General features: G+C 45.9%; 1 protein-coding gene and 1 long non-coding RNA gene across 2 annotated transcripts in view; one reads left to right on the top strand and one right to left on the bottom strand.

Annotated features, from left to right (window-relative positions):
* LOC147031919 (beta-arrestin-1-like) overlaps positions 1-25644 on the top strand; it is a 30664-nt gene extending 5020 nt beyond the window's left edge. The window contains exons 4-7 of the mRNA XM_085859894.1: positions 1874-2070; positions 16934-16993; positions 17366-17433; positions 25488-25644. Of these exons, the coding sequence (XP_085716020.1) occupies positions 1874-2070; positions 16934-16993; positions 17366-17433; positions 25488-25644 (482 nt within the window). The remainder of the gene's footprint in view (positions 1-1873; positions 2071-16933; positions 16994-17365; positions 17434-25487) is intronic.
* Positions 1-26496, bottom strand: part of LOC147031918 (uncharacterized) — a 95609-nt gene that overhangs the window by 32466 nt on the left and 36647 nt on the right. The window lies entirely within an intron of this gene.

The raw sequence follows: 26496 nt of genomic DNA, 5'->3' as shown, positions 1-26496 counted from the left end.
ATTCTCACCATATCCTCGAAAGACATGGAGGAGACGTATGTCAGTTTATTTTGGGGCATAATTCAAAGTGCGAACGTGCCCTGGAGCTCGTTTAAGGACTACGGGTCGTACAGGGATTTCCCTAAAATTGCACGTTAGAATGGAGGCCAGCGCACATTCCAGGCTGGAGAGCGCTTCCAAAAACCATGGCCCCATGTTAAACTCGGAGCTCCGACGCATGACCAGGTTGGTGAGCGACTGAGCCATTTTTCACGTCCGGGGCCTGGCGGGGCATGGCTATGACTGTTGTGCACCACTGGAGAAGTGTGATTTTGCTAACAGCCCCATTTGATCCGATTTTTGGCTCCTCCTCTCGTCCGGGGCTCATAAAAAGAGCAGTTTGGGGCAGATCGGAGAGCAGTTGGAGATCAGAGAGCAGTTCTGAGTTTTCACATCATCAGGAACAGGGAGAGGACGAGCCGAGCGGCACTTGTCAGACATCGGACATAGCTGGGGAGACGGGCAGCGCAAGGAGAACAAATGTCGGTGCAGAGCGAGGGGCGCCACATGACCAAGCGTGGGGTCATGCATTTTTGCTACGAGCCAGGGCTGCTCCATTCCAATCGATGCTCATTAGATTATATTAGCACTCACACATATAGATTCTTACACTAATAGGAGAGGGTCTCTCTTCTCACACATCCTTCTTCTATCATCGATCTCTCGTCAACTGTGGATGCTAAAAGAGCAATCAATGCAAGCAAAGCCTGACCAACTGTTCTTTTCAGGGAAGGACCCAAGAGCGAACTAAAAGAGCAAACCAAACTGACCTGCACCTCACATTTTTCCTCTTCCACTACGCTGCACCCCCCACGTTGCATTACGCTCGCACCTCACACTCCCACACCTCACACTCCCACACCCTGGACATCCTCAGTATTTCTCCCTCCTCCCCTTTCCTAAGTGTTCTGGGCTGTGCTGGTCTGCCGGTCATGCCAGGTATTGAGAGGTCGTTAATCCTAATCTGCTTCTTTCTTCCTGGGCTATCTCAAATTGTGTGTGTGTGTGTGTGTGTGTGTGTGTGTGTGTGTGTGTGTGTGTGTGTGTGTGTGTGTGTGTGTGTGTGTGTGTGTGTGTGTGTGTGTGTGTGTGTGTGTGTATGCATGCGCCTGTCATGGTGTAAATTAAGATTGTGTAAGAACTCATGGGATAACTGCACCCTGTCTCCTTTTGTAACATTGTTTCCTTTTTCCGCACCCCACAAATGCCTTGCTTTCCCTGCTGTACATTGCAATAAAGCTATTTACTCTGCCCCATCACTTTCCTCATTCTGGTTTTAATAAATGTGTTATTAGAAATGTTCCCAGATTGTTTTTGTCTTTTCCTCCATTGGTCCAGCATGGCCCGCACTCTCGCTTAGCCGGGACGTTATTCCCCACGACTCTGTTACATTGGCAGTCCGTACTTGGCAGCTCCGCTCAGCTGCACCTGATCCGGTAGGTAATCTGAATAACACAAGTACGTACCGAGGGCGTGATCCCTGGTAAGGAGGTCACGCTTCCTTCGGTAAACGGTTGATAGACGGAGCACCCGAAGTCGCGTTGTCAAGTTATTGGTGTTCACGGTCGATTTAGCAACCCGTCGCAACTCGAAATTATTCATGTGCGACGGCCTGCGATTCCCAGTGAGTCCAGAGAGGAACCTGAGACAGCCCCTCCCTCGTGGTTCCCCTGCGACGCTGGGTCCGCGACAATATTTATTCAAGAGAAGAACAACGATTAAGTGTTTCATGAACCCATATCTATTCATTAAACCAAACATGATTTTCTGATTCTGTGTTGTTTCCTTTCATTGCTTTTCATTGCTGCAATTCCCTGCTTTGTGCATCTCCTAGTGTATGTGTCCATCACCGGTGTATTTCGCTATGGACGGCAAGATATGGACGTGATTGGCATGCCCTTCCGAAGAGATATCTACATTGCCCATGTGCAGCTTTATCCGCAGATGTCCGACCATCCTTTGCAGCTGACTCATCTCCAGCAACTTCTGCTCAATAAACTTGGACCCAACGCATTCCCTTTCACTTTCACCGTATGTAAAGCCTGTTTCTGTTTCATGAGACATCTGCAGCTATACGTGATTATGTTTCACACAGTACATTGTTTGTTTCGTAAAATTTTGATCTTTGTTGACGACCTCACATGAGTAAAAAGCAAAATAATTGGTTACATCTTCAAACGAGACACATGACTTATTTTCATTTAACTATAGTTTTTCCTCCTTATTTATTCCTTTTATTGAATTTATTAATTTTTTTGCCCGATCCCTCTTTCCTCCCCACTTCCCTTAATTTGTCCAATCCTCTCTCTATTTTATCCTTCAACCCTGCTGTTGGTGTTCCCTCATCTTTCTACTGTTCCTTTGTTCTATTGAATCTTGATCCATTCAGTGTTCTAGCTCTTCCATGAGCCTTGACTTTATATACAAAAAAGATCTTCATCAATAGAGCGTAGCATTGTTCGTAAGGACTCTTCATATTAGGCACAGTGCAATGAAGGAAATCAATCTATGAAGGAGTGAATAACGTTTTTGGTGAAACAAGTATCAATATGAAGAGCCTTAAGGACTTCCTAAATTATTGATGGATGCAGATGACCAACCATCGACAACAACAAACTACAGGGTGAGTCATAAGTCCTCGGACACGCTTTGAGCTGATCATAAATTTTTGACGGTTAAAATTATTATTATTTAATTTTATAATGAATTTTTGGCCATCCACTGCGCTTGCTGTTGAGTACACTTCCAGTCTGAAATGCCTTTTTCCCCAAAGATGAAGATTCGATTTTGATGGTGCTGTCTTTCCAAAACTCTCTTCAAAGTCTACTTGCACCTGTTTAATCACCTCATTTGTTTCTCATTTCGTGGTACCACACCACGGCTACCAGCCTCTTCCTCTGTAAATGGACTGGTGTCTGCCATCTTGGTTTAATGTATCACTTGTATGCCTGGTGTTGGCTTAATGGTTAGCGTGGTGGCCTGGTAGGCTTGGGATCCTAGGATCCTGATTTCAAATCCCACTTTTCTGTTGAATTAATACGAGGTGGGGTTGATCCTGCCTCTGTCATCCTTCCGAGGTCGGCAAAATGAGTGCCAGCTTGCTGGTATCCTGTGTCGGAGTGGCGCCCGTCCAGGATTGTGCCCAGTAGCCAAGGACACTGTTCAAAGGGTTGGTGCTGCCGAAACAGAGTAAGGTCCCAACGGATGGATGGATCACTTGTATTATCAGGGGAAAAAAGAAACTATTTTTATGTTTGTGGGGTACATGGAGGAATTTCATAGTTAAGATAGGATTACATAGTGTTGCGTGATCCGTGGACGAGCAGGAGACTTCTTGATGTAAATTAAGTTGGGAAAACTGTCTGTCAGCTTCAGGTTGTTAAGTGTCACCACATGGGGGGTGGTGCTGTGTTAACGAGGTAGGGTTGAAGGCTAATTACTCCCAGTCTGTGATTGCCTGTGACGTTTTCCTATGTTTTTGCATTTACAAGCCAGCAATAGAAGAATTACATTGTTGCAACAACAACAACGCCAAACATTTCTGAGCAAGCAGAAACCTCGCCTTCTCTGCTTCTGACTGGCAAGTCACTCCCCCGAGGCTGATGATTGGTCAGGGTGACGTGAGAAGGTGCAAGGGAGACAAGAGGGCATGATCAGAGAGCAGAGAGTCGGGTGAGGTACGCGGTTGAGACAGAGGGTCTCCTTTTTGCTCTCGCTTTTCCTCGACACGATGAAGAAGGCAGCACGATTTTCGTTTTCGTGTTCGTGCTGTGTGAATTTGCCCATGTGCTGGAGCACATGGGTCAGTCACTTAAAAAATTAAAAATTATCCTCTTATCTGGATCCGGATTCGGATCTTCACCAAAATCGAATCAATTTGGTCTTGTCACACACCCAACCTGTCCACCAAGTTTTGTCCAAATCCGTCCTTAACTTTTTGATATCCTGCTCCCAGACAGACAAACAGGAGTGAAAATGTAACCTCCATCCACCATTGGTGGCAGAGATAATAAAACGATGAAATGAGAGAGAGAAAAAAGATCCAGGATATGAGAGTGAGGGATTCTACAAGAGGGAACTTGGAGAGGAAAGACATGTATTGAATTTGTCAAGTTTAGACCAGCGACAGCCAAGGTGGTGATAGTCTATTTGTTCATATAAATACCATGTGCCTCACACACATGTACATGGGTTATGGATCAAAATCTGACTGGTTCCAATCTCTGCTCTCGGTCATATTTCCAAGCAGCCATTGAAATCAGGTCAGGTCAGGTGTGGAAATATGTACCAGAGCAGCGCGTCGCTGCGTCCACTTTCCGCCGGCACTCCAAGGCACTCCTCTATCTGGCCATCCCCCAAGCAGGTGCCTGGCCCATCCCCATCTCCTATAGATGCTGATCAACCTGATGCAACCACAAGGCATGTGGTCAGCACATTGGCCTCCACCACTCACGAGGCTCTGGTGAGAGAGGCTCTCTCCCTCGATGAGAATCTGGTGAGCAGGATCAGCATCAGGAAGACAGAACGCATGTCCATACAGCCTCAGCTGACGCTCATGGACTGTGCAGGTAACAATTCTCATTTGAATCTCTCTCATTAACCGCTCGTTGGACACATTCTGACCAGCGACAGCCAAGGATTCTTCGAAGAGACCTGGTACTAAAAGAATTGCGTCTCCATCTCAGAAGCTGGTCAGAGTCCAAGTCTCACATCAGTAGAGCAAGACTGGAAGCACCAAGGACCTGAAGACTCGGATTTACGTCCTCCTGCACAAGTACCAACAGCGCCACACCCCATGATCCAGTGAATCCATGACTCTCCAGGCCTGACCCAGAACGTCTGTTGATCTCTGGCTCACAGCCAGGGGAGACACGAATATCACTGCCAAGGAAAGTGAATCTCTGTGACATCAACGTCCTCACAACAAACAGTACAGACAAGACAGCAGCATCCAAGATGTCATTTAAAGCCTGGATCTTAGTTTTGACCCAGGAAACCTGTAATGCCAGTGGCTCAGTCTTCTCATTCAGCACATCAATGGCCCCAAAAATGATATCCAGAGTCTCGCAAAGATGACTGCATCACCTGTGAAATCAAGGTCTGAGATCGTGACAATCCCAAACGATGCAATGCAGCTTGATCTCTTTGACATCCTCACCAGAATCCAGTCCATACAAGTGCTGAAGAGTGTGGGGGCAAGTACACACCCCCCACGAACTCCAGTATCAACTGGAAATAAGTTGGAGATAGGATCACCACAGTACCAGAGTATAGTTCAGACAACAGATTGATCAGTTTTGGTGGCACCCCACAAAGACAAAGACAAAGACAAAGAAAAAAAAAAAACCCATCCCTCGGAGCACTACAGTTCGAGCAGAGAGTGGTAGGCTCTTGACAGAGGAGTCTGAAGTGAAGGCCCGCTGGGCCGGTTACTTTGGGCGGTTGTACCAGGCTGATCCCCCAACTGTTGAGTTGGACGTCAAGGGTGTTACAATCCCTGTTGCTGACCCTCGAATCAACTGTGGTCCACCTACGCTTGTGGAAACACGGGCTGCGGTGAACCAGTTGAAACGGGGCAAAGCTCCAGGGATTTGTGGCATCCATGCCGAACTTCTCAAGGCTGGTGGAAATGCTGCACTCGTGTCGTTGCATGCAGTTTTGTGTTGCACACCCCACAAAGACAAAGTTTTGGTGGCACCCTGCCCTACTCACCAAACTCTCTTCCCATGGTATTCAAGGCCATCTCCACTCATGGCTCGCAGACTTCCTCTCCTGTCGCAGTCAACGTGTGGCCCTAAATGGAGTTCTTTCATCCCCTCTTCCTGTGCAGGCTGGAGTTCCTCAAGGTAGCGTTCTGGGCCCTGTTCTTTTTCTGGTTTTCATCAATGATCTCTCGGACTCTGGAAAATCCTCTATTTCTCTTTGCCGACGACTCCACCCTCTGCCGTACCATCTGTCATCCCTCAGACCGGCAAGCAGCAGCTTCTTCACTCACTGCAGATCTGGATAAAATCACAAACTGGTCCAACACGTGGAACATGTCTTTCAATCCACACAAATCTCACACTCTCACTATGTCTCTTCGAAAGGACCGTTTACAAAACCCCCCCATCCACTTTCTCAACAATCCTCTGGAAGAAGTCTTTTCTTTCAAGCTTCTGGGTCTCACTATCTGCCATGACCTTTCCTGGGAAAGTCACATTTCCAACCTCGCCTCAAAAGCCAGTCGCCGACTGGGAATCCTCCGTCGTGCAAAGTCCTTCCTCGGCCCTCTTGAGCTCCTGACCACTTACAAAGCTTTTGTCCGTAGCCTGATGGAGTACTGCTCTCCCCTCTGGGCTGGTGCTCCTGCCTCCCACCTTTCTCGACTTCACGCTGTCGAAACCAGGGCTTTTAAGATCATTGGCATCTCCCGCAATGAAGCTGAGTCTTTGGGCCTCTCACTCAATCACCGCAGGTTGGTCGGTGGTCTTTCTGTCTTCTACCGACTCCTCTCCAGCCTTGCCCCCCTGCTCTCTCTGCGATTTGTCCCAACCACATTTCCACAGGGCGCTCAAGGTCCGCCAACAACCCCCTTCTGGTAAAACTACCAAAATCACGAATCACTGCTCATCTTCACTCTTTCATTCCTCTTTTTCCCGCCTTTGGAATAAACTTCCTCACTCTATTCTTTCCCATTCTTCCCTCCAGGCTTTCAAAACAGCTGTTCACCACCACCTCTTATCTTCCCCCATCCAAATCCTCGATCTTTTCTACCCCCGATAATCCACCCAAGCCCACTTCCTTCAATTCTCCTGCTTTCCTTCCTGAAAGTCCCTGTAATGTCCATCTTCTCCTCGCCATGTTCCCCGTCCCATCCCCATCCCTCTCCCTTCCACAGTTCACCTGTGTCTGTTCCCCAATGTTTTGTCCCTTCCACTCCCACCCCTCTTGTCTCATGCCTCCTTGCTGTGAGTTGTGTGTTAGCTCTCATACGAGCCTCGATCAAGGTATACAAAAAAAAAAAAAAAAAAAAAAATCCTCCAGAGGGTATCCCGATTCACTGAATCGAATACTTTGCAGAGATCAAAATCGGCTGCAAGCAGCCCTTGACGAAACTCACGTCTGCGTTCGGCGAGGACCCGAAGGGCAAGGATACGGTCAATTGTTGACCTTTGGTGTAAAGCCTGTCTGCTCTTGACGCTGGTGCTCAAACAGATGGTGGCGAACCTGATCAATAATTATCCGAGAAAAGACCTTGCCCGGCACTGAGAGGAGTGTCACTCCTTGGAAGTTGTTGCATTCCTGGCGAACACCCTTTCCTTTCCACAGAGGGACAACAGGGCCGCTCTTCCTGTTCGTTGGGATAATGCCTGTGTTCCAGGCAGAGCACAGAACTGCATGCAACGACACGAATACGGCATTTCCACCAGCCTTGAGAAGTTCAACATGGATGCCACAGATCCCAGGAGCTTTACCCCCATTTTAACCGTTTTACCACAGACTGTTTCTCCACAAACGAAGGTGGATCACCATTGATCGAAGGGTCAGCAATCGGGATAGTAATACCCCTCACCCCTGACATCCAACTCAACAGCTGACTGATCTGCTTGTTACAGCCGCCCAAAGTAACCGGCCCAGTGGGCTTTCACTTCAGAATCCTCTGTCAAGAGCCCACCACCCTCCGCTCTAACTGCAGTACACTGAGGGACGCGCTTGGAGGAACGCAATGCATGAATTCCCCTAAAAGCAGAAGGAGAAGCACTTGACCACAGGTGATGCTCTTCCTCCTCACAGATTCCTCACACATAGACTTCCTTGTCCACCCACATCGCATGCGCAGTTTTATGCTTCAACTCCCTGAATAGCTCAGCTCTGCCATTAAACCTGGCCTTGAGACTGATCAGTGGTATCCAGTGTCCCTTGAAAGACAAAATTCTTCTTCACCCTGCGGTGAGTTCCAAGACATTCTCCGGCAAAATCAAGGATGGTGGTCTTGAAGGCACTCCATATGGGCGTCGATTGGTGGGGGATGGGGGGGACATGTCCCCCCCCCACTTTTTATCAAGGGGGGGACAACATATCAATTGTCCCCCCCACTTTTTGCATTGAACGTAAGTTACGTAAAACAAAACGAGCTGCTCTAGTACAACCATGCCAAGATGCTCCTCAAATACAAGAAGAATTTTTCTAATCTCGATTAAAGTTTTATTGGTCTATTATAGTTCTATTAAAGATGATAGGTTAACAATTCAACATTGAGAATCCGTGCTTCCCAAGCCATGGTCTCCCACCGGCCAAGCGTCCATAGCGACGTCGCTTTTTGATCCTTCGATGTCGGCTCTTCCTATCATTGCGAAGCAGAATTCGCCAAGGGTTGCATTGTTCACCCACGAACAGGGAACGTGACCTGGACATTCTGAGGTATGTTGGGACGTTTTCGGACTTTGTATCGTCATTTTATGAGTGTTTAAAGGAATCGTGGCCCGGAGCGCCACGCCTCGGATAGTGTTAGGCCGCAACGGCTCGGGGCCCCTTTAGCGACAAAAAGAGTTTATTTCACCTTTCTAACTTATATCACCGGATGCCTGGTATTATTACCTGCACGATGATGTGTGTGTTTAATTTTTGTGACTTTGCACCGTCGAGTTGTAAGCCAATAAAAGATTTCTCGGCCTGGTATGCTGATTGAGATGGTGGAGCTTGTGCAGGATGATGCGGTTTCACTCTCCCAGCTCGCATGAACGAACGGAAAGATATTTTGTGAATCTGTTTTCATATTTCGCATTCGATAACAGTGGCCTAAATCCTAACGTTGAAAACTGGGTGAAAATCGAAGGAAAGTGGGTATTTTGGCGACTAAATTAGCTTTGAATACTTGGGAAACATAAAATAAAATGCGCTGATTCACTCGCTTTTGCGGCGGTTAATGTAAATAATTTTTTCATCGGTGGACTTGGACTTAGGGGAGGTATAGACCAACAAAACGAGAGGTATCATTCGGTCGTCGAACTTACGAGGATTAAATTATAGATTTCAAAAGGTAGCTGTTGAAAATTGTGCAAAATTCACCGAAGTGGTTCGGACAAACGAACGGAAAATTATTTTTTAATTCTGTTCTCGGATTATACAGTATCTATAGGGTAGTAATGAAATTACCTCGAAAATCCGATTAAAAAGGCTTTGGCTTTGTAGCTTAGCCGCGGCTTGCAATTTTTACTAGGAAAAATAACGTTCCGGAAGGAATTTCTCTTCTGCCATCATCCGAATAATTTTCCGTTTGCATGAGGACAAAGACGAAGGATAGACCGACAGAATAAGGATAAAGGATAGACCGAATAAAAATGTCCTGTTACGCAAAAATAACCCTTATAATTCACATGTCAAAATTAATTCAACTGAAATGTAATTCCCTTCTCGTTTCATAGAGGATTTGGATATCAGAAAGTTTTTTTGTGACAGCATCAAGCAGCACATCCCCGACCACTCTCCTGGAGCAATCAAGTTTCCAGAAAGAGGTGGACGATTCAAAGGTAGAAGATAGCAGAAAAGGATGCATGTGCCAGTACTCGGCCTAATTTCCCAGATCAGCCTTTTCAACCTCATGTCAGTTGTATCCCAGTCCAAATACTGCCAAACCGAAAATTGAAGTTTCAACAACAGTGGTTCAAAGATTTTCCGTGGCTTCATTTTGATCAGAGCATCGGCGGCGTACTCTGTCACACCTGTACGGATGCTTCTCGTGAAAAACTTACCGAACTTGCCCGCTGTGCAGAAGACTCATTTGTGTCAAAGGGCTTTCGGAACTGGAAAAAGGCTACAGAAAAATTCAGACAACACGAACGATCAAACACACATAGGCTTGCCTCTGAAAATCTGAAATGTCGCAGAAGTCAACCTGGTGTCCATGTGCAGCTGAGCAGCAAACTGCTATAAGAGCAAAGATCTGCACGGTCAGCACTTCTGAAGATTATCACCTCACTGCAATATTTAGCCCGACAAGGTTTTGCAATTCGTGGGAAGGATGCCACTGAAGGGAATTTCAAAATGCTCTTACAGTTGCGGGCCGAGGATGATGTAAACCTCAAGACGTGGCTGTCAAGGAAAGACGTTCACAAGTGGAGAAATTCAGAACGAAATTCTACCATTGATGAGTCATGCCATCCTCAGAAATATCTGCAGTAACGTGAATGAAATGTCCACGCAGTTCGGACTCGTAACTGATGGAACGCAAGATATTCAGGGTAATAAGCAGGAGTCGGTGTGTGTGTGTGTGCGCTATGTGACGGATTCCTTTTATGTTCAAGAAGATCTCATCGGCTTCAACCAAGTATCGTCAACAACAGGAGTATCATTTTGGAAGATGCTTCAGGATGTCCTAATTCGGTGTCAACTCCCTATTGAACACCTTGGAGCACAGACTTACGATGGGGCAAGCAACATGTCTGGAAAGTACAAGGGCTGTCAAGCACAGCTAAAAAAAACTCCAACCGCTGGCCAATTATGTTCACTGTGGAGCTCATGTCACCCAACTCGTTACATCCAAAGCCCTACAAACTGCACCGCTCATAAGAGACGCCCTTGATTATGTCCAGGTACTCGGCAACATCGACAACAACTCTGGAAAATTCAAGCATCTGTACTTTAATATCCACGCTGACGATGCTGACACTCCTTGCCCTACACGCCTGAGGCCAATTTGCATGACGCGTTGGTTAACTCGTTCTCCTGCCGTGAAATCGATATTGGATAACTCTGAAGCGGCACTGGATGCCCTTCAACAAGCAAGCGATGACTTTGGTATGAACACGGCATCACGAGCCAACGGTATTCAAAGCTGTCTTTCATCAGGAAAGTGTGTTCTCGGTCTGTTTGCATCATTGCCCGTTCTCCAATCCCTTGAATCCCTCAATAAGGCACTTCAGGGTTCACAAGTTACCGTCTCTGGTATGCTTACTGCTGCAAAGGTAACTGCACAGAATCTCCAATCTCTCCGTACCGACCAGACGTTTAAGGAGGTTTTCGAAGCAGCACAACAGAAGCTCCAGCAGTGCCAACTCGATCCAGTGACCCTCCCTCGTAAGCGCAAGCTTCCGAAGAGACTTGATGGAGGCACACAGGAATACACTGCCAATTCTGCAGAGGAGGTATGCAGAGTTGAATTTTTCAAGTCATCAACAGCGCATCCGAGAACTTGAACGAGTACTTCACATCAACCGACCTCATGGCGCCTCGGGACTTGCATGAAATGCTCCTGTCTGGGTCATTCAAACCACAAATATTCCGCAAATATCCCGAACAGTCGGATTCCCTAGAGCAAGAACTTGGCTTCTTTCGGAACCAGTTCAGTGGTTCATCTGTTGAGGATTACCGTAAGATATTTGTAGACATGGTGCCGGAAGTCCGTCGAATTTTCCCACAGGTAGAACGTTTGATTCGGCTTCTATTGGTTTCCCCAGCAAGTTCATGCGAAGCTGAACGGTCATTCAGCGCACTCAGACGTATGAAGACTTGGTTACGTTCCACAATGACCCAACAACGCCTCAACCATCTCATGATCTGTCATGTTCACCGAGATCGTCTGACTACACTTGACCCCTAAGACATTGCTACAAAGTTTTTAACTGGATCGGCAGAAAAGAGGGTTCATATTTTTGGCAAGTTTTAAGGTAAGTTGACCGTACTCGTGTAATATCAATTTGTATGTCGGTCTAGTTTTCAGTTTATGTTTAGTGAATCAGTTCAAGGGTCGTGAGAAGGAGGCTTGATCAACAATTCTCTATATATATATATATATATAAAGAATTTTTTTATTATATATATATATATATATATATATATATATATATATATATATATATATATATATATATATATATATATATATATATATATATATATATACACATGTATATATACATGTATTTCTTTGATGACACTTGAAACTTTGAAATGTGTATGATTAATATTTAATTAACTTCTCTCCGTCTGCTTACATTTGATAAAAAGATGGTCGATAGATGGTCAGATTAATTTAAGGGATTTGTGTGATCAGAAGGCAGCATGTCAACGAGCGTATAAAATCAAGAATTTGCAAGGGTAGACTTGCTGTGTCCACGCCGGCACGAAGTGGGCTTCGTGGTCTGGACATGCAATGTCCTCCCCACTTTTCAAAAGCAATCGACGCCAATGGCACTCCATAACTCTTCCGGATTCCCCAAAGCACCCATCCCCACTCAGCTTGTTCGCAAACTTCTCAGCTACCGTCTCATCCTTGAGAATGCCAACATCCAGCCGAGGCTGGGATGGTACCATTCGCCCGGATTTAAGCTGCAACTTCAGAGTTGCAACCACAAGCCTGTGGTCAGTATTGAGGAAATCAGCACTCCGGTAGACCCTGCAATTCTGGATCATCCTCCAGCGACCAGCAATGAGCACGTGGTCAATATCCTTTGCCACACCGCCAGCGTTGGAATGCCAAGTCCAGCAATGGGCCTGCAAGTGCTGAAACCATGGACCAGCCACCCTAAGTCCATGACTCCTTGCAAAGTCAAGAAACTTAGTGCTGTTCTGATTCATAGTTCCAGACCCATGGGGACCAACAGATGTGTCATAACCATCCCTATCAGTTCCAGTCGATGTAATGAAATCCCCCAAGTCGAGAGCAGTATCTCGCCCGGGGCACTGAACAACTACAGGCTCGAGTGTGACATCTAATGCGTCCTTCACGGTGAGGTCACTCGCCTCAGTCGGAGCATAAACAGAGACCAGGGAAATTACACCCTAGGAGTGACAAATCCTTAGTCTCATAATACACTCGTTGACCGGTGTTACCTCACTTATCATTGGATGTTACCTGCCATGATCTCACCACTATCAGGTCTCTGAACCTCAGAGAGTGTTTCAATACCGCATGGGGTGGAAGACGTGCCTCTGATTTGGTCAACATAAGGAACACATTGTATCTGGCTTCATTGACTTTCTTATAGTCCTGCCTATACATTTTACAAACAAATTTCTCTGCACCTTTCACCAATTCATCACTGACTGTAAATGAACTCCCCAACTCTTGAAAGACAGCATGGCAAGCAGTTTCACTTGCAAACAACTTGAAGGCTTTGGGTTTGGACTTTACATGAAAAGAGCTGACCGAATCAACCTGTGAAACAGTGTAGTGATAGCAAGGCTTTGCTGACATCTGGTCCCAGATTTGAGCTCGTCTTTGATAGACTCAGGGTCCTCCGATAGTTACCTCTTCCAGTGTGGTACAATACCTCTGCTCCAATATGCTCAGCCATGGTGATTCCAATCACAAAGACGTCTGTGTCAGGACTTTTGATTAGGACTGGGTGTGGGGCCCTATCTATTGAACTTAATGGCTGATGTCTGGCAGCGTACTGGCAGTGAAGGAAAAGACGAGTATCTGCTTCTTCATGGTTACACTCAAGTTCTGGCACAGAGCGAAGAATCATTTGCTCATTCTCGTCTGTAAACTCATGGCACTCTCCCCATCATGAGCAACGAACACCTTGACTTTCTTCAGACATTCAGCTGGTTTCTTCCTCTAAGTCTGGGGAAAAAAAAAACCTGATCAGCTCTGCTTTGTTCTCGCCACGTGCCAGAAACTTCTTCCATTGGTGAGGTACCTGCTGATCTGCACTGTAGATTTTTGTTCACAAGCTGCCACCCACTGAACGTCTTCCCCTCTCAGCGTTCTTGATGCTGTGTTTCCTGTAAGTATCAACTGCAAAGTGGACAACAATACTCGGAACACTGAGGGCCAACTCAACAAGTTGCTTCAGAAGGTAATCCGCAAGCTTGCTAAATGTTGAAGGGATACTTCTTGGGGATAGTTCTTGCACCATAGCCATGACATCGATAATCCAGATGCTTCCAAGCATTCTGCTGACTTCTGGAAATGGCTGTACTTGCGATTCAATGACGTGAAGCAAGGAAGACTTTGCTGTTCTGTTTACTGACCCATCTGGATGTGCAAGGGAGAGCGGTAGTGGGCCTAAGTTGTATGTTGGCACGTGACCAATATCTAACTTTCGGACATTACCAATAATCACAAGTCGCTGGAACAGATTTCTATCAGCCATTAATGTCACTTGCTTGACTTTCACTTCAGATTGAGTTGACTTGGTCATTGACTGGAAGGTCTTGGTCTTCTCTTTCTTCAGTGGTTTGAACATATCTTCACTGCCCTGAAGACGTTCCTTGCAGTATGAGATGAATACCGCATCTCCCTTCTCCCACACATTGATGTAATCTGCAGATACCTCCTTGGATGCCACAGCACCAGAAGCGATGTGAACTCACTTCTGCATCTGGCTATTGCTCGATTGATTGTGGTAATGTTACAAAAGTGGCGACAGCACTCGGCATGATACCCTGGAGTACAGTGCTGCCTCCGGATAAGACAGAAGAAAGAATGTGTAAAGGAGTTGTTACTTCTTTCCATAGATTGAAAAACATAACATTCAAGCAATGATATACACTCATCACTATATTTTATTAAGTAGTTAGGATGGGAAATGAGCAAGAGTGTAGATTACTAGGAAGAGGATAAATATAAGTGACAGCAGAATTTAGAGCAGAACATCCACTCGGATTCATGACAGTTAGATTCTATAGTATAGTTATCACTGGGTATTGATTTTGAACATTCTATCAAAAATTAGTTAACGGGAGAGAGGAGATCCTACCTTCCAGATCAGTCACATTCATCATGATCATCACCGGGCGCGGCATCGGCGGCTCCAGCAGCTGTAATCCCCACACCGAGCCTGTGCTGGCTGTAATGTACTAGTAGCGCCTTGACAGCGACCTTACGTTCGGGGCTTCCTTCCACATCATGCATAAACATGCATAAAACAGAACCCCGAAGAACTGCCTTCAGAATCTTCGGCAGCAATAGCGCATCAGATGACATGTACGCAGCCATGACAGCTAGTGAGTTTACAACTTGCCTGAAACGAAGCGTGTGATTGGTTGATGAGTGTGGTACTGAATGTCAAAAGCGCTGTGATTGGATGATGTTTATAAGAAAATTATCACAATTTTGGGTGTTTTTTCCATATTTTGAAAAAATATGCAAGTTTTGTGCTTGACGAGTTTCAGATATGATTTCTATAATATTTTCACACAACATATTGTTGCAGCTGTGGAAATTCGCAAACCACCATTCAGGTCCCGGAGGTGAGATAACTCTAAGTACATGTGTAGTTAGCCCCAAACCCGTTGTTTAGAGGGAATTTATGTGATTCATTCGGGCTGCGACGCTTTGAGATAGCCGTTTTTCTGTTCTATCTTTATTTTGAACCAACCATGTCAACCGCCACCCTCACAACAACCACCACCATCTTCGCCACTACCCCCGCTAATGAACGCCATCCTCCACGGTCCACACTACGACGGTTTCCGCGTTGGAAACCGTCGAGAACGCAGGGAGGGAAAGAAGAAGGCACAACGGTGGCGCGTGGATTTTTCCCGCCTGTTTTTCCCGCCATTTTTCCCCACGCTTCGTGTGAAGGAAGGAGGAAGGGCAGCTCGCCGCCTATTGGTGGATGACCAGCGTGAGGCGGTCGGAGTGAGGGAACGCCCCTCTTCGAAAATCCTCTCGAAGGAGGTTGGGGCCGAAAACGGGGGCGGAGTGAAGGGCGGAGCCCCGGGGGATAAAAAGTCGGACACGGAAGGAGCGCTGTTGTTGCTCTTGCTCTCTTCCTGTCTTCCGGCTCGCTCGTCCTCTTCTCTTCCTGGTGGCCGCTGGCCTGGTCTTCTGTGGGGCGGTCCCGAGACCCCGCTGGCGGGATGGAGCGTCTGCCATTCCCCACACCGCGACCTCGAGCAACAACGTACCCCCCCCCCTTCTATCCGCGCTGGGATAGCGCTGGAAACTCCGTCCGTGGCGTTGAGCGGCCAACACGTGTCGGTGCGAGGCATGCCGGAGAGGACTCGACTACCACGCCAGGGCACGGAGTCGCGGCCAGGCGCAACCACGTCGACGGACGTAGGAGAGGGACTCGACGGCCCAAAGGGAAGTCACCATTTCTTTTCGGGGTTTTTGTATGGATCTTGTGGTGCCGTGTCTTGTAAAGTAGAACTGTGTAAGTGTTGCCGTGTGTTCGCGTATTCGGTCGTAGCTCTGCATTGTTGTTTTTGTTTTATATTGATATATGTGCTTTTCGTGGGCTGGGTAATAAATGTGCATTATGTTGAATTGTTCCCCATTTTGCTGCATCCTTTCCTTCGTTTGAATCTCCATCTTGCTCCACGTAAAGGGTTCGGAGTGCGCTTAATACGCCCGGTAATTAATCGGAACCGTCGAGGCCGACGATAACACCGCTCAGTTATCCCGATAGTACGGAACGGGCCCCCCAAGCGGCTCGTGTCCGGAGTCGACCTGCGGCGAGATATGATCGCCCGGTTTACCATCCGCGTGGGTACTTAGGTAGGTCGAGTTTGGCGAACAACCCTATACTACGCGGGTGGCCGATTGGCACGATTGTGGTGAGGCCGAAAGGCCCACCCGTGACTGGCTCCGGGCGATCGTTCCCGAAGGGTCACGACTGAATTGTCCGTCCGGTGGGCGACGTGCCACGATTCGAGTCACGTGGCCGATCGCACGTCGGCGGGCGCGAATTCGCAACAATATTATAAATTCAGGTAGATACAAGAGGTGGATCATGAAACTAAACAAAATGGGAGCTCGGCCCATGGTCAACTTGGAGCATATATTTTTTCCCCCTTTGAGCTTTAAATCTGCATTAAAATATATACTTCTGCTACTCTCACTCTCAACGACTTTTACTTTTGAAACTCTCTCCCAAACCAACTTTGGTATGATCCAAATGTTTGATGAACCCCTTAACTTGTTATCTTTCACCCATCCTGTTCACTTCTTACTAACCAGATGCCACCAAACCTGCCATGCTCTGTGATGCTCCAGCCTGGACCCAATGACGAGGACAAGGTGAGACACAAATAATCTCTGAATGATTTGAATCTCACAATGCTAATACAATTGAGCAAGCAGTTAATTGCAAAAAACATTGATCACCTTTATGACGACAATGAATTACCATTGTTATTAATATGATGTGTTATTAGTCCCCTCCCAGTTTTGCTGGAGGGGACCAGAGGTTTGCTCTGCGTCTGTCCGTCCCACCTGTGGTTTTTCAGACCTTTTCCCCCATACCTTTTAACATATTCAACTGAAACTTGGCGCATGTCTTTATTACGACAACTTACAGAACAAGTTCGAGTTTCAGGGCATTTCATACATTTTTCACAGTTATGCCCTCTTTGGATATCAAAAATGCATGATGCAATTCCCATCTCCCAGATGTGCTGCGTGGATTTTGAAGTGACTGCTTTCTGTGCAAAAAGTTTGCAAGATGACATGCGTAAAAAGTAAGAGGATCAAGCATTCCACATCGATCATTTCCTGTCGGGCAATAATGATGTGAACCTCCAATTCACTGCAGTCTTAAATCTTTACTCATTGACCTCTTCTGCCTACTGTTATTGATATTGTTTGAGTTGTTACATGTCTTCATATCTTTTGAATGAATTTCTACATTCCCATTGGAATGAATATTCCACATTCCTTCTGTTTCCAATATTTGTCGACTTGTGCTGCTTGCTTGGTTGTTTGTGCCCATGACCATTATTTTTGTGCCCATGACCATTATTTTTGTGCCCATGACCTGACTCTGGTTTATAAGATTTGGTGGATATTGGCTGAACCGTTTTTTATTCCATAAATATTAAATATATATATATATATATATATATATATATATATGTATGTACACACACACACACACACACACACACACACACACACACACACACACACACACACACACACACACACACACACAATTGCCTTATTTTAGAGAGTAGGATATCCATAAAAAGAAAATTCGACAGAATTTCAACATGGCTATGAGGTTTCAAAAGTAAATCAATGAGACTCACCACTATCAATGATGTGGAGAGAGGAAGAGAGGGAGATTCAGGTGAAGTATCGATCAAGTTTGCAATACCATCTCAAGCTAGGTCTCAGCATGGTCTCAGATGGACTCTGTGTCCTTTTCTCCTGACAAGGTGGAGAACTTGCTGCCAAACCTCGACTCAGATTTTACAACCAGTCCAGACGGTATCAGCCGACATGTCCTAAAAACCTGCTCTGCTGCTCTTGCTCACCTTCTCTCTGTTCTATTCACCCTCTCATTTGCTCAAGGTCATCTGCCATCTGGTTGGAAATCAGAAAACATTACCGTCCTGCATAAAAAGGTGCAAAAACAGATCCCTGCAACTACAGACCAATCAGCCTTCTCTCAATCATCAGCAAGGTTATGGAATCCATCATCGCTTCAGATATTAAATCCTTCCTCTTCTCTAATGGCTTGATTTCTAATCATCAATTTGGATTCAGACCAGGTCACTCTATCCTGGGTGTGCTGCTTCTGCTTTCCCAACAATGGATGGAGGTCCTCAATGCCAGACATGAAACCAGAGCCATATCCCAAGTCATTTTTGCGTGTCTTCGATGTGGTCTGGCACCCTGCCCTGCTCACCAAACTCTTCCTTTGCTATGCAAGGCAATCTCCACTCATGGCGAGCAGACTTCCTCTCCTGTCGCAGCAAACGTGTGACCCAAAATGGAGTTCTTTCATCCCCTCTTCCTGTCCAGGCTGGAGTTCCTCAAGGGAGCGTTCTGGGCCCTGTTCTTTTTGTGGTTTTTATCAATGATCTCTCCGACTCTCTGGAAAACCCTCTTTACCTCATGGCTGATGAATCCACCCTCTGCCGTACCATCTGTCATTCCACAGATCAGCAAGCAGCAGCCTCTTCACTCTCTGCAGATCTGGATAAAATCACAAGCTGGTTCAACACTTGAAACATGTCTTTCAATCCGGACAAATCTCACACTCACTATATCTCTAAAAGGAATGTCTGGAAAACCTCCCCATGTACTTTCCCAACAATCCTCTGGAAGAAGTCCTTTCATTTAAGCTTCTGGGTCTCACTATCTGCCATGATCTTTCCTGGGAAAGCCACAATTCCAAGCTGGCCTTGATAACCAGTCGCCGACTGGGAATCCTCCATCGTGCAAAGTCCTTCCTTGGCAAACATGAGCTCCTGACCACTTACAAAGATTTCGTCCGCAGCCTGATGGAGTACTGCTCTCCCCTCTGGGCTGGTGCTCCCGCCTCTCACCTTTCTCGGCTTAACACTGTGAAAACCAAGGCATTGAGGAGAATCACTGGTATCTCCAGTGATGAGGCTGAGTCTTTGGGTCTCTCACTCTCTCACCGCAGCCAGGGAGGTGGTTTTTCTGTCTTCTACCATCTCCTCTCTGGCCTCCACCCCACTGTGTCTGCGATATGCCCCCCCCCATATTTCCGCAGGGCACTCAAGGTCCACCAGCAACCCCCTTCTGGTAAAACTACGAAAATCAAGAATCACTGCTCACCTTCACTCTTTCATTCCTCTTTTTCCCACCTTTGAAATAAACTCCCACACTCTCTTCAATCCCATTCTTCCCTCCAGGCCTTCAAAACAGTCATTCACCACCATCTCTTATCTTCCCCTATCCAAAACCACAATCTTTTCTACCCCGTTAATCCAACCCAAACCCACCTCCTTCAAAGTCCTTGCTTTCCTTCCTGAAAGTCCCTGTGGTGTCCATATTGTCTTCCCTGTGTACTGCCTCCCCATCCCTCTCCCTTCCACAGATCTCCTCATGTCTCTGTTCCCCACTGTTATGTCCTTCCCTCTCCCGCCCCTCTTGTCCCCTGCTCCCCTCGTTGTACCTTCTGTATGTTCGCTCTCATACGAGCCTCGACATTGTATTAAAAAAAAAAAAAAAACATGTCCTATTCACTATCCTGAAAGATTTCGTTCCGCCATGTGCCTGATGGTCCGAATGACATCGCTGTGACTCAAATCGCAAGGAAAAACGGAACGATGTTCTTCCAATTGTCACCAAAAATGTACTTGAACTAAGTTCAACCAATAACCGTGGACATGTGTGAAAAGAACAGAGAATGCACATTTCCAGACAAATTATTTTGTTTAATTACTGCATCCAATATATATATATATATATATATATATATATATATATATATATATATATATATATATATATATATATATATATATATATATATATATATATATATATATATATATATTATGTAGAGTCGAGGCACGTGGAAAGAGCTCTGATGCCCCAAGCAAGTGAAGTACATTTACAATAGTTTGGCAATTGTTAACCACAAATATATCTTTAATCCTTCACTTCAATGGATAAAGAATCATAAAAAATATTTACCATTTCTCTCCACCTCTGTGCAGAGACATAAATGTAGAACATGAGACGTTGATAACCAGACACAAAAATGAACATTTGCCACTCCATTCAAATATTGCTTATTTATTAAACTTTGACGAAGTTGGCAGAATGTTACTTCATTTCCAACATCCTCATGGCACCGACATGAGGGACATGAAGTGTTATGAATGAAATTCAGTCAAGACCCCACTCCTTGCCATGGCACATGGACGGCTGTCTGCGGTGTCCTCTTGAGCTGCGACACAGCCAAAGTTAAACTCATGACATTTTCTTTAACCTGAGTGTCATCCTTTGTATCTCATGGGCCCAGCACCCAGATCTGATGACAACTTGTTCACTCTGCCAAAATCACCCTGATCAAACCTCCTGACCTGAACATACTAACTCCATTCTGTAGCCTGCTGTGGCTCTGTCTTCTTCGTTGTCACTCGACATCTTCCAGTTGGCTCCGTGGAAACCTCTCTTTTGTAGAAAAATCTGCCAATCAGTAATCATCACTGGGAATGTCAATTATTTATTACGTTGCTCTCAGGACAATCACCAGCGCCGGGTGAGTCAACAGCATCTCACTCCCAAAGTTGCAAATGAGCGAAACATTGGCTGACGTTGCAGGCATTAAATTTGAGTTACCATTCCATGTAACAACTGATAAATAACCAGTCCAAGCTGTTGCTTAAAAAAATGGTTTTCATTCCCGGCTCGTTTATCCACATATGGATTCAGAGAAAAGAATCCAGACAAGACAAAAGTGTGTTCCTATCTCGTACAACAAATACCTGAAACCAATTCTTTAAAAGTGAAATTTTATTTTTCAACGTAGTACATCCAATATGGATTCATCGGATCGCTCACAATATCTAACCCCCCTATCTCATTATACTTTGAAGATGAGAGTGAGCTCTCAAAATTCAGTGAAAACAAAGGTAAAATTTTTGCCAATGTTTCAGGTTCACTTTGATAACATCTTCGCCATCGCGATGCCGCGATGAATAACTTCACCGCAATGACACTATTGTGTCTATTGATCAATCATATTCTGCAGATAGGCCATGACATTATTATGCCTTGAAAGTGTCGTGATGGAATCATTGAAAGTGCACTCCTTTCACACTGACCAACCGCACACATTGCCTTTTCACACGTGTGCTGTCACAAACCACCTCTTACAGTCCAGGCTCACTGTCACACCTTTGCATGAATAATTAGATCTGTGGCTTGCTACAGGTACCATGTAAACCTGTACTAACCTGTTTCATGGTCGGGTTGTTGGCGACGAAATCGTCTCCCCCACCAGGTTTCATGGTGAGAAGGGTGTATGACATGGACACCCAGCAGGATTAAAACCAAAACCTGTCAAAGGGTGGAGGAGCTCCTTGTGAGCCAACGGCCATTCATATCTAGTGCCCAACGGTGTTCGGTGGGTGCCTGAAATGTCCTATCCCGAAGAGAGGATGATCACCTGTCTCTGTTATCATCTGAGCTCAAGCGTTTGGACATCGGTATTGTAGCACAATCTGAGGTTCAGAGACCGGATTGCGGTAAGATCGTGGCGTGTGGTTACACCACCTGATGGTCAGGTTGTTCTGATGGTTGCCATGCCCAAGAACTTTCTGTAGCTGTGACCAATAAGCTGATTCCAATGGTAATTGAGGTAACACCGGTCAATGAGCGTATTATAAGACAAAGGATTCATCACTCCTGGGGTGTTGTTTCCCTGGTCTTTGTAGATGCTCGACTGAGGAAGTGATCTCACTGTGAAAGACGCATTCTATGTCACGCTGGAGTCTGTGGTTGATCAGTAACCCGGGTGAGATGCTGTTCTCATCTTGGGGGATTTCAATGCATCGACTGGAACTGATGGGTCTGGAACTGTGAACCAGAAGAGCATGAAGTTCCTTGACACTGCAATCAGTCACGGACTTGGGGTGGCTGGTTCATGGTTTCAGCGCCCACAAGCTCATCGCTGGACTTGGTATTCCAATGTTGGTGGTTTGACAAAGGAGATTGACCATGTCGTCGTTGACGGTCGCTGGAGGATGATCCAGAACTGCAGGGTCCACCGGAGTGCTCAGTTCCTCAATACTGACCACAGGCTGGTTGAAGCAACTGAAGTTTCAGCTTAAATCTGGGAGAATGGTACCATCCCAGCCTCAGCTGGATGTTGGCAAGCTCAAGGATGAGAGGGTAGCTGTGGAGTTTATGAACAGGAGAAGTGAGGATTTGGGGGGTCTGAGTGCTTTGGGGAATCACGAAGAGTTGTGGAGCGCCTTCAAGACCACCATCCTTGATGTTGCCGGTGGATGTCTTGGAGCTCACCGTAGGGTAAAGAAGAATTTTGTCTCAAGGGACACTGGATACCACTGACCAGAGTCGCAGGACCAGGCTAAATGTCAGAGCTGAGCTGTTCAGGGAGTTGAGGTGTAAAACTGTACGTACGCTGAGGGTGAACAAGGAGTTCTGTGTGCGAGGAATCTGTGAGGGGGTATAACATCACCTGTGGTCAAGTGATTCTCATCTTGCTCCAAGGGAATTCACGCATTGCGTTACGCCAAGCCCATGCCCTCAGTGTACTACAGTTAGAGCGGAGGGTGGTGGGCTCTTGACAGAGGAGTCCAACGTGACGGCCCGCTGTGCCAGTTACTTTGAGCGGCTCATCCACCAGCTCCTGAGTTGGCTGTCAGGGGTGTTACTATCCCTATTGCTGACTCTCCAATTAACAGTGATCCACCTTTGTTTGTTGAAACAGGCTGTGGTGAACTGCTTGAAATGGGGGTAAAGTTCCTGGGATCTGTGGCATCCATGCTGAACTTCTCAACGCTGGTGGAAATGCTGTACTCATGTCGTTGCATGCAGTTCTGTGCTCTGCCTGGAACACAGGCATCATCCCAACTGACTGGAAGAGGGGCCTTGTTGTCCCTCTCTGGAAAGGGAAGGGTGATTGCCGGCACCACAACAACTACCGCGGGGTGACGCTGCTTTAAGTGCCGGGCAAGGTCTTTGCTCAGATAATTATTGACAGGGTTTGCCACCATCTGCTTGAGCAACAGCGCCCCCAGCATGCTCCCATACCTGACCTGACCTGAATATTTAATACAGTTCAGTACAATGTGGCAAACATATTCATGAACTCAACAATTTGCGTTTGAATAAAACATGCAAAGAATTCACAAGAAGGAAAACAAAGTGCTGCACAATGTGGTGACGACCACTTGCATTTGGTGTCCTTTTGTGATCGTTTTGCGTGTTCCACTTGCTTTATGCTGTCGTTTTAGATTTTTATGAATACCGAATGCAATTCACATGTTCAATGGAATGCAAACACTCCCTTTGCATCAGCATAAATCTGAAGCCTTGATTTTGAATTGCAAGTGGCTGTAAAATTTCCATTTTTTTTTTTCACGTGGACAGTACATTAAGAAATAAACTGAAATGAAATGAACCAGTTATATAATAGATTGCTTTGAAATTTATCAACAATTTAAATTTGCAATAAAAACTGACAATATAGAACTCCAGGGGAGTTGATGTGCTCCCTTTTGCGTGATACCAAGGAATCCACAGCTTCCCGTTCTGGTCGATCTGGGCCCTCAGAAAGGTGTCTTCGAGCTGTCAAGCGATCCATTGAGAAAGCTCCCCGTTGCAAGGTAGCAGATGTTGCAGAGGAGGTCCAAGCTAGCTCAATAACTGCCGTGTGGGTCCTTCATCAACTGAGATACTATGGGAGAGCAGTCAAGAGAAAACCTTTCTTAGACCAGCCAACATTCAAAGGAGAAAGAAGTGGGCTGACGAGATGGCCTCCAGACCCTTGGAGTTTTGGCAAACTGTCATTATTTCAGATGAGTTCCAACTTGCTCAATTTTCTGACAGTGGATGCGTCTGGGTCTGGAGACTTCCCAATCAAGAGTTTTCTTTGATCCGATGGCAACTGTCAAACATGGTGGTTTTTCAGTGATGGTTTGGGGAGCAATCTGGAGCACTGGTTGGTCAGAGCTTGTGAAGTGTGTTGGCAACATCACCACTATGACACACATCCCTATCCTTGAGGATGGACGTCTCTCTGTCTTCTCCACTGGTCAGGTGGTCAAAAGCAACACTCTGTTCATGGAAGATAGAGTTTCATGCCACACTGCAAAAAAGACCAAAGAATGGCAGGACAGAAATGGGATCAAGTGACTTCCATGGCCAAGTCAGTCTCTTGAGATTAATCCCATTGAACACCTCTGGGCCATATTGGATCAAGCTGTGTGGGAAAAAGTCCAGGAAACCAACATCACGGGCAGAATTCCATCCATCCATTGGGACCATACTCTGTGCAGAGCGTTGGTGCTGCCTAAGCAGTCTTCTTGGCTATTGGGCACAATCCTGGACGGGTCGCCACTCCGACACAGTATACCAGCAAGCTGGCACTCATTTTGCCGACCTCAGAAGAATGACAGGCAGAGCAAACCCCACCTGGTGTTAATTCAATGGTCGGAAGGGCCTCAATTCGGGTCTCAAAGATCTCCAAGCAGCTACCTCAACCGCCAAGCCAATACCAGGCTTCTTTGGCACTACAGAGCGATTAATATATATATATTTTTTTTTAAATAAAAAAATCCCCAAAAAACACTTTTCTTCAACAATTTAAAAAAAACTTTTTTTTGCATAAAACACTCCCAGATGAACATCTGAAAGTTTAATGAAGATCCGTTCAGCCATCTGAGAAAAATGGTGACGCACGCACGTACGCACGCACGCCTGCACACACAGACAGACAAACGGCTTTCTTATTGTATAGATATACAAGTTTGCAAAAAAAAAAAATGTTTGCAGTTGGGAAGATCCGAATTCCAAAACTCAAGGTGCCACCAACTAGTGTCGCTGTCCAGTAGTCAAGGCTGAGGTCTGACTCTTCAACCCTTGAGTAACCTGATGAAGATTACTCGGTAGTCGAAATGTCGGACCTGAGCATCGCCTGCTGGGCAACTATCTTCATGGGTGGTGATTTCAGTTTTGATAGAAGTGCATAATATAGTAACATTCATGAGCACAAAAAAAAAAATGAATATCTTTATTGACATGATACACTAACCAATAGACCATTTGTGTAAATCTGCAGGAGCTCAGTGTGTCTACTGGTGAGGAAGGTGCAGTTTGCACCAATTGCACCTGGTCCTCCACCTGCTGCTAACTTCACCATGGTGGATAAAAGCCTTTCGATGAATGTCACTCTTCCCTCACAGGTCTGCCTAAAATGTATGGCTGAAGTAGTGTGACTAGCTCTCATGAAATACATTTTTTTTTTAAATAAGGGACACCCAGGCAGGGATCAAGGGTGCTACCTTTGGCCCCATTATGGGGTGGAAAGAGCATCTCCCCTTGTGGAGGAGGCAAGGTCCCCTAAGGCTATGAGGTTTTAAGTATTTAAATAAGCTCTGCATTTCTAAGTCACTAGATATTCCTGAGATGACTGACAAAGCATGTTATGGACACACTGTGTGTGTGTGTGTGTGTGTGTGTGTGTGTGTGTGTGTGTGTGTGTGTGTGTGTGTGTGTGTGTGTGTGTGTGTGTGTGTGTGTGTGTGTGTGTGTGTGTGTGTGTGTGTGTCCAGGAAAGCCGTGTCGCGGTAATTGACATCAAGACCAAAACGAGATAAATTATTTAGAACACGGGACAAATAGCATCCCGGGAAGGTATGAAACGGGACGATGCCATAAAATGTGGGGCGGCTGGTCACAGCGGGTTAAACTGAGTTTGGCGGGTCAGTAATTGATATTGAAAAGAAATTTTCCTCCATTTCCCAACTCTGGAATTTTAAATTTTAAATTCCACATTGATGAAAACCAAAACTTTGTCTGGAAATTGCCTGTCGATTCGATTCACGGATTGGTGCTGCTGTGCCGACTTGTGTATTCGCCTTCCAATACAACTGCCATTCTGAGATGTTTTCTTCGCGTGACGGAGGGTCCGTTTGGTACATCAACTACGTATTCAGATAGGAAGATCAACAGGCCAACCACAAATCCTCTTACTGTTTCAACGATATTATCTATTTGAAGATTAACAAAGCAGTGAAGGCATCAATCTACCTGGGAAATTTCAGGACAATTAACAGGAAGAAATACCT

The sequence above is a fragment of the Eptatretus burgeri genome, chromosome 2 (genome assembly GCF_056783735.1).
Source record: "Eptatretus burgeri isolate ZD-2024b chromosome 2, Ebu_testis_v1, whole genome shotgun sequence".
In the NCBI taxonomy this organism is placed as follows: Eukaryota; Metazoa; Chordata; class Myxini; order Myxiniformes; family Myxinidae; genus Eptatretus; species Eptatretus burgeri.
The sequence above is the reverse complement of the archived record's forward strand: the minus strand, read 5'-3'. Positions and strand labels throughout refer to the sequence as shown.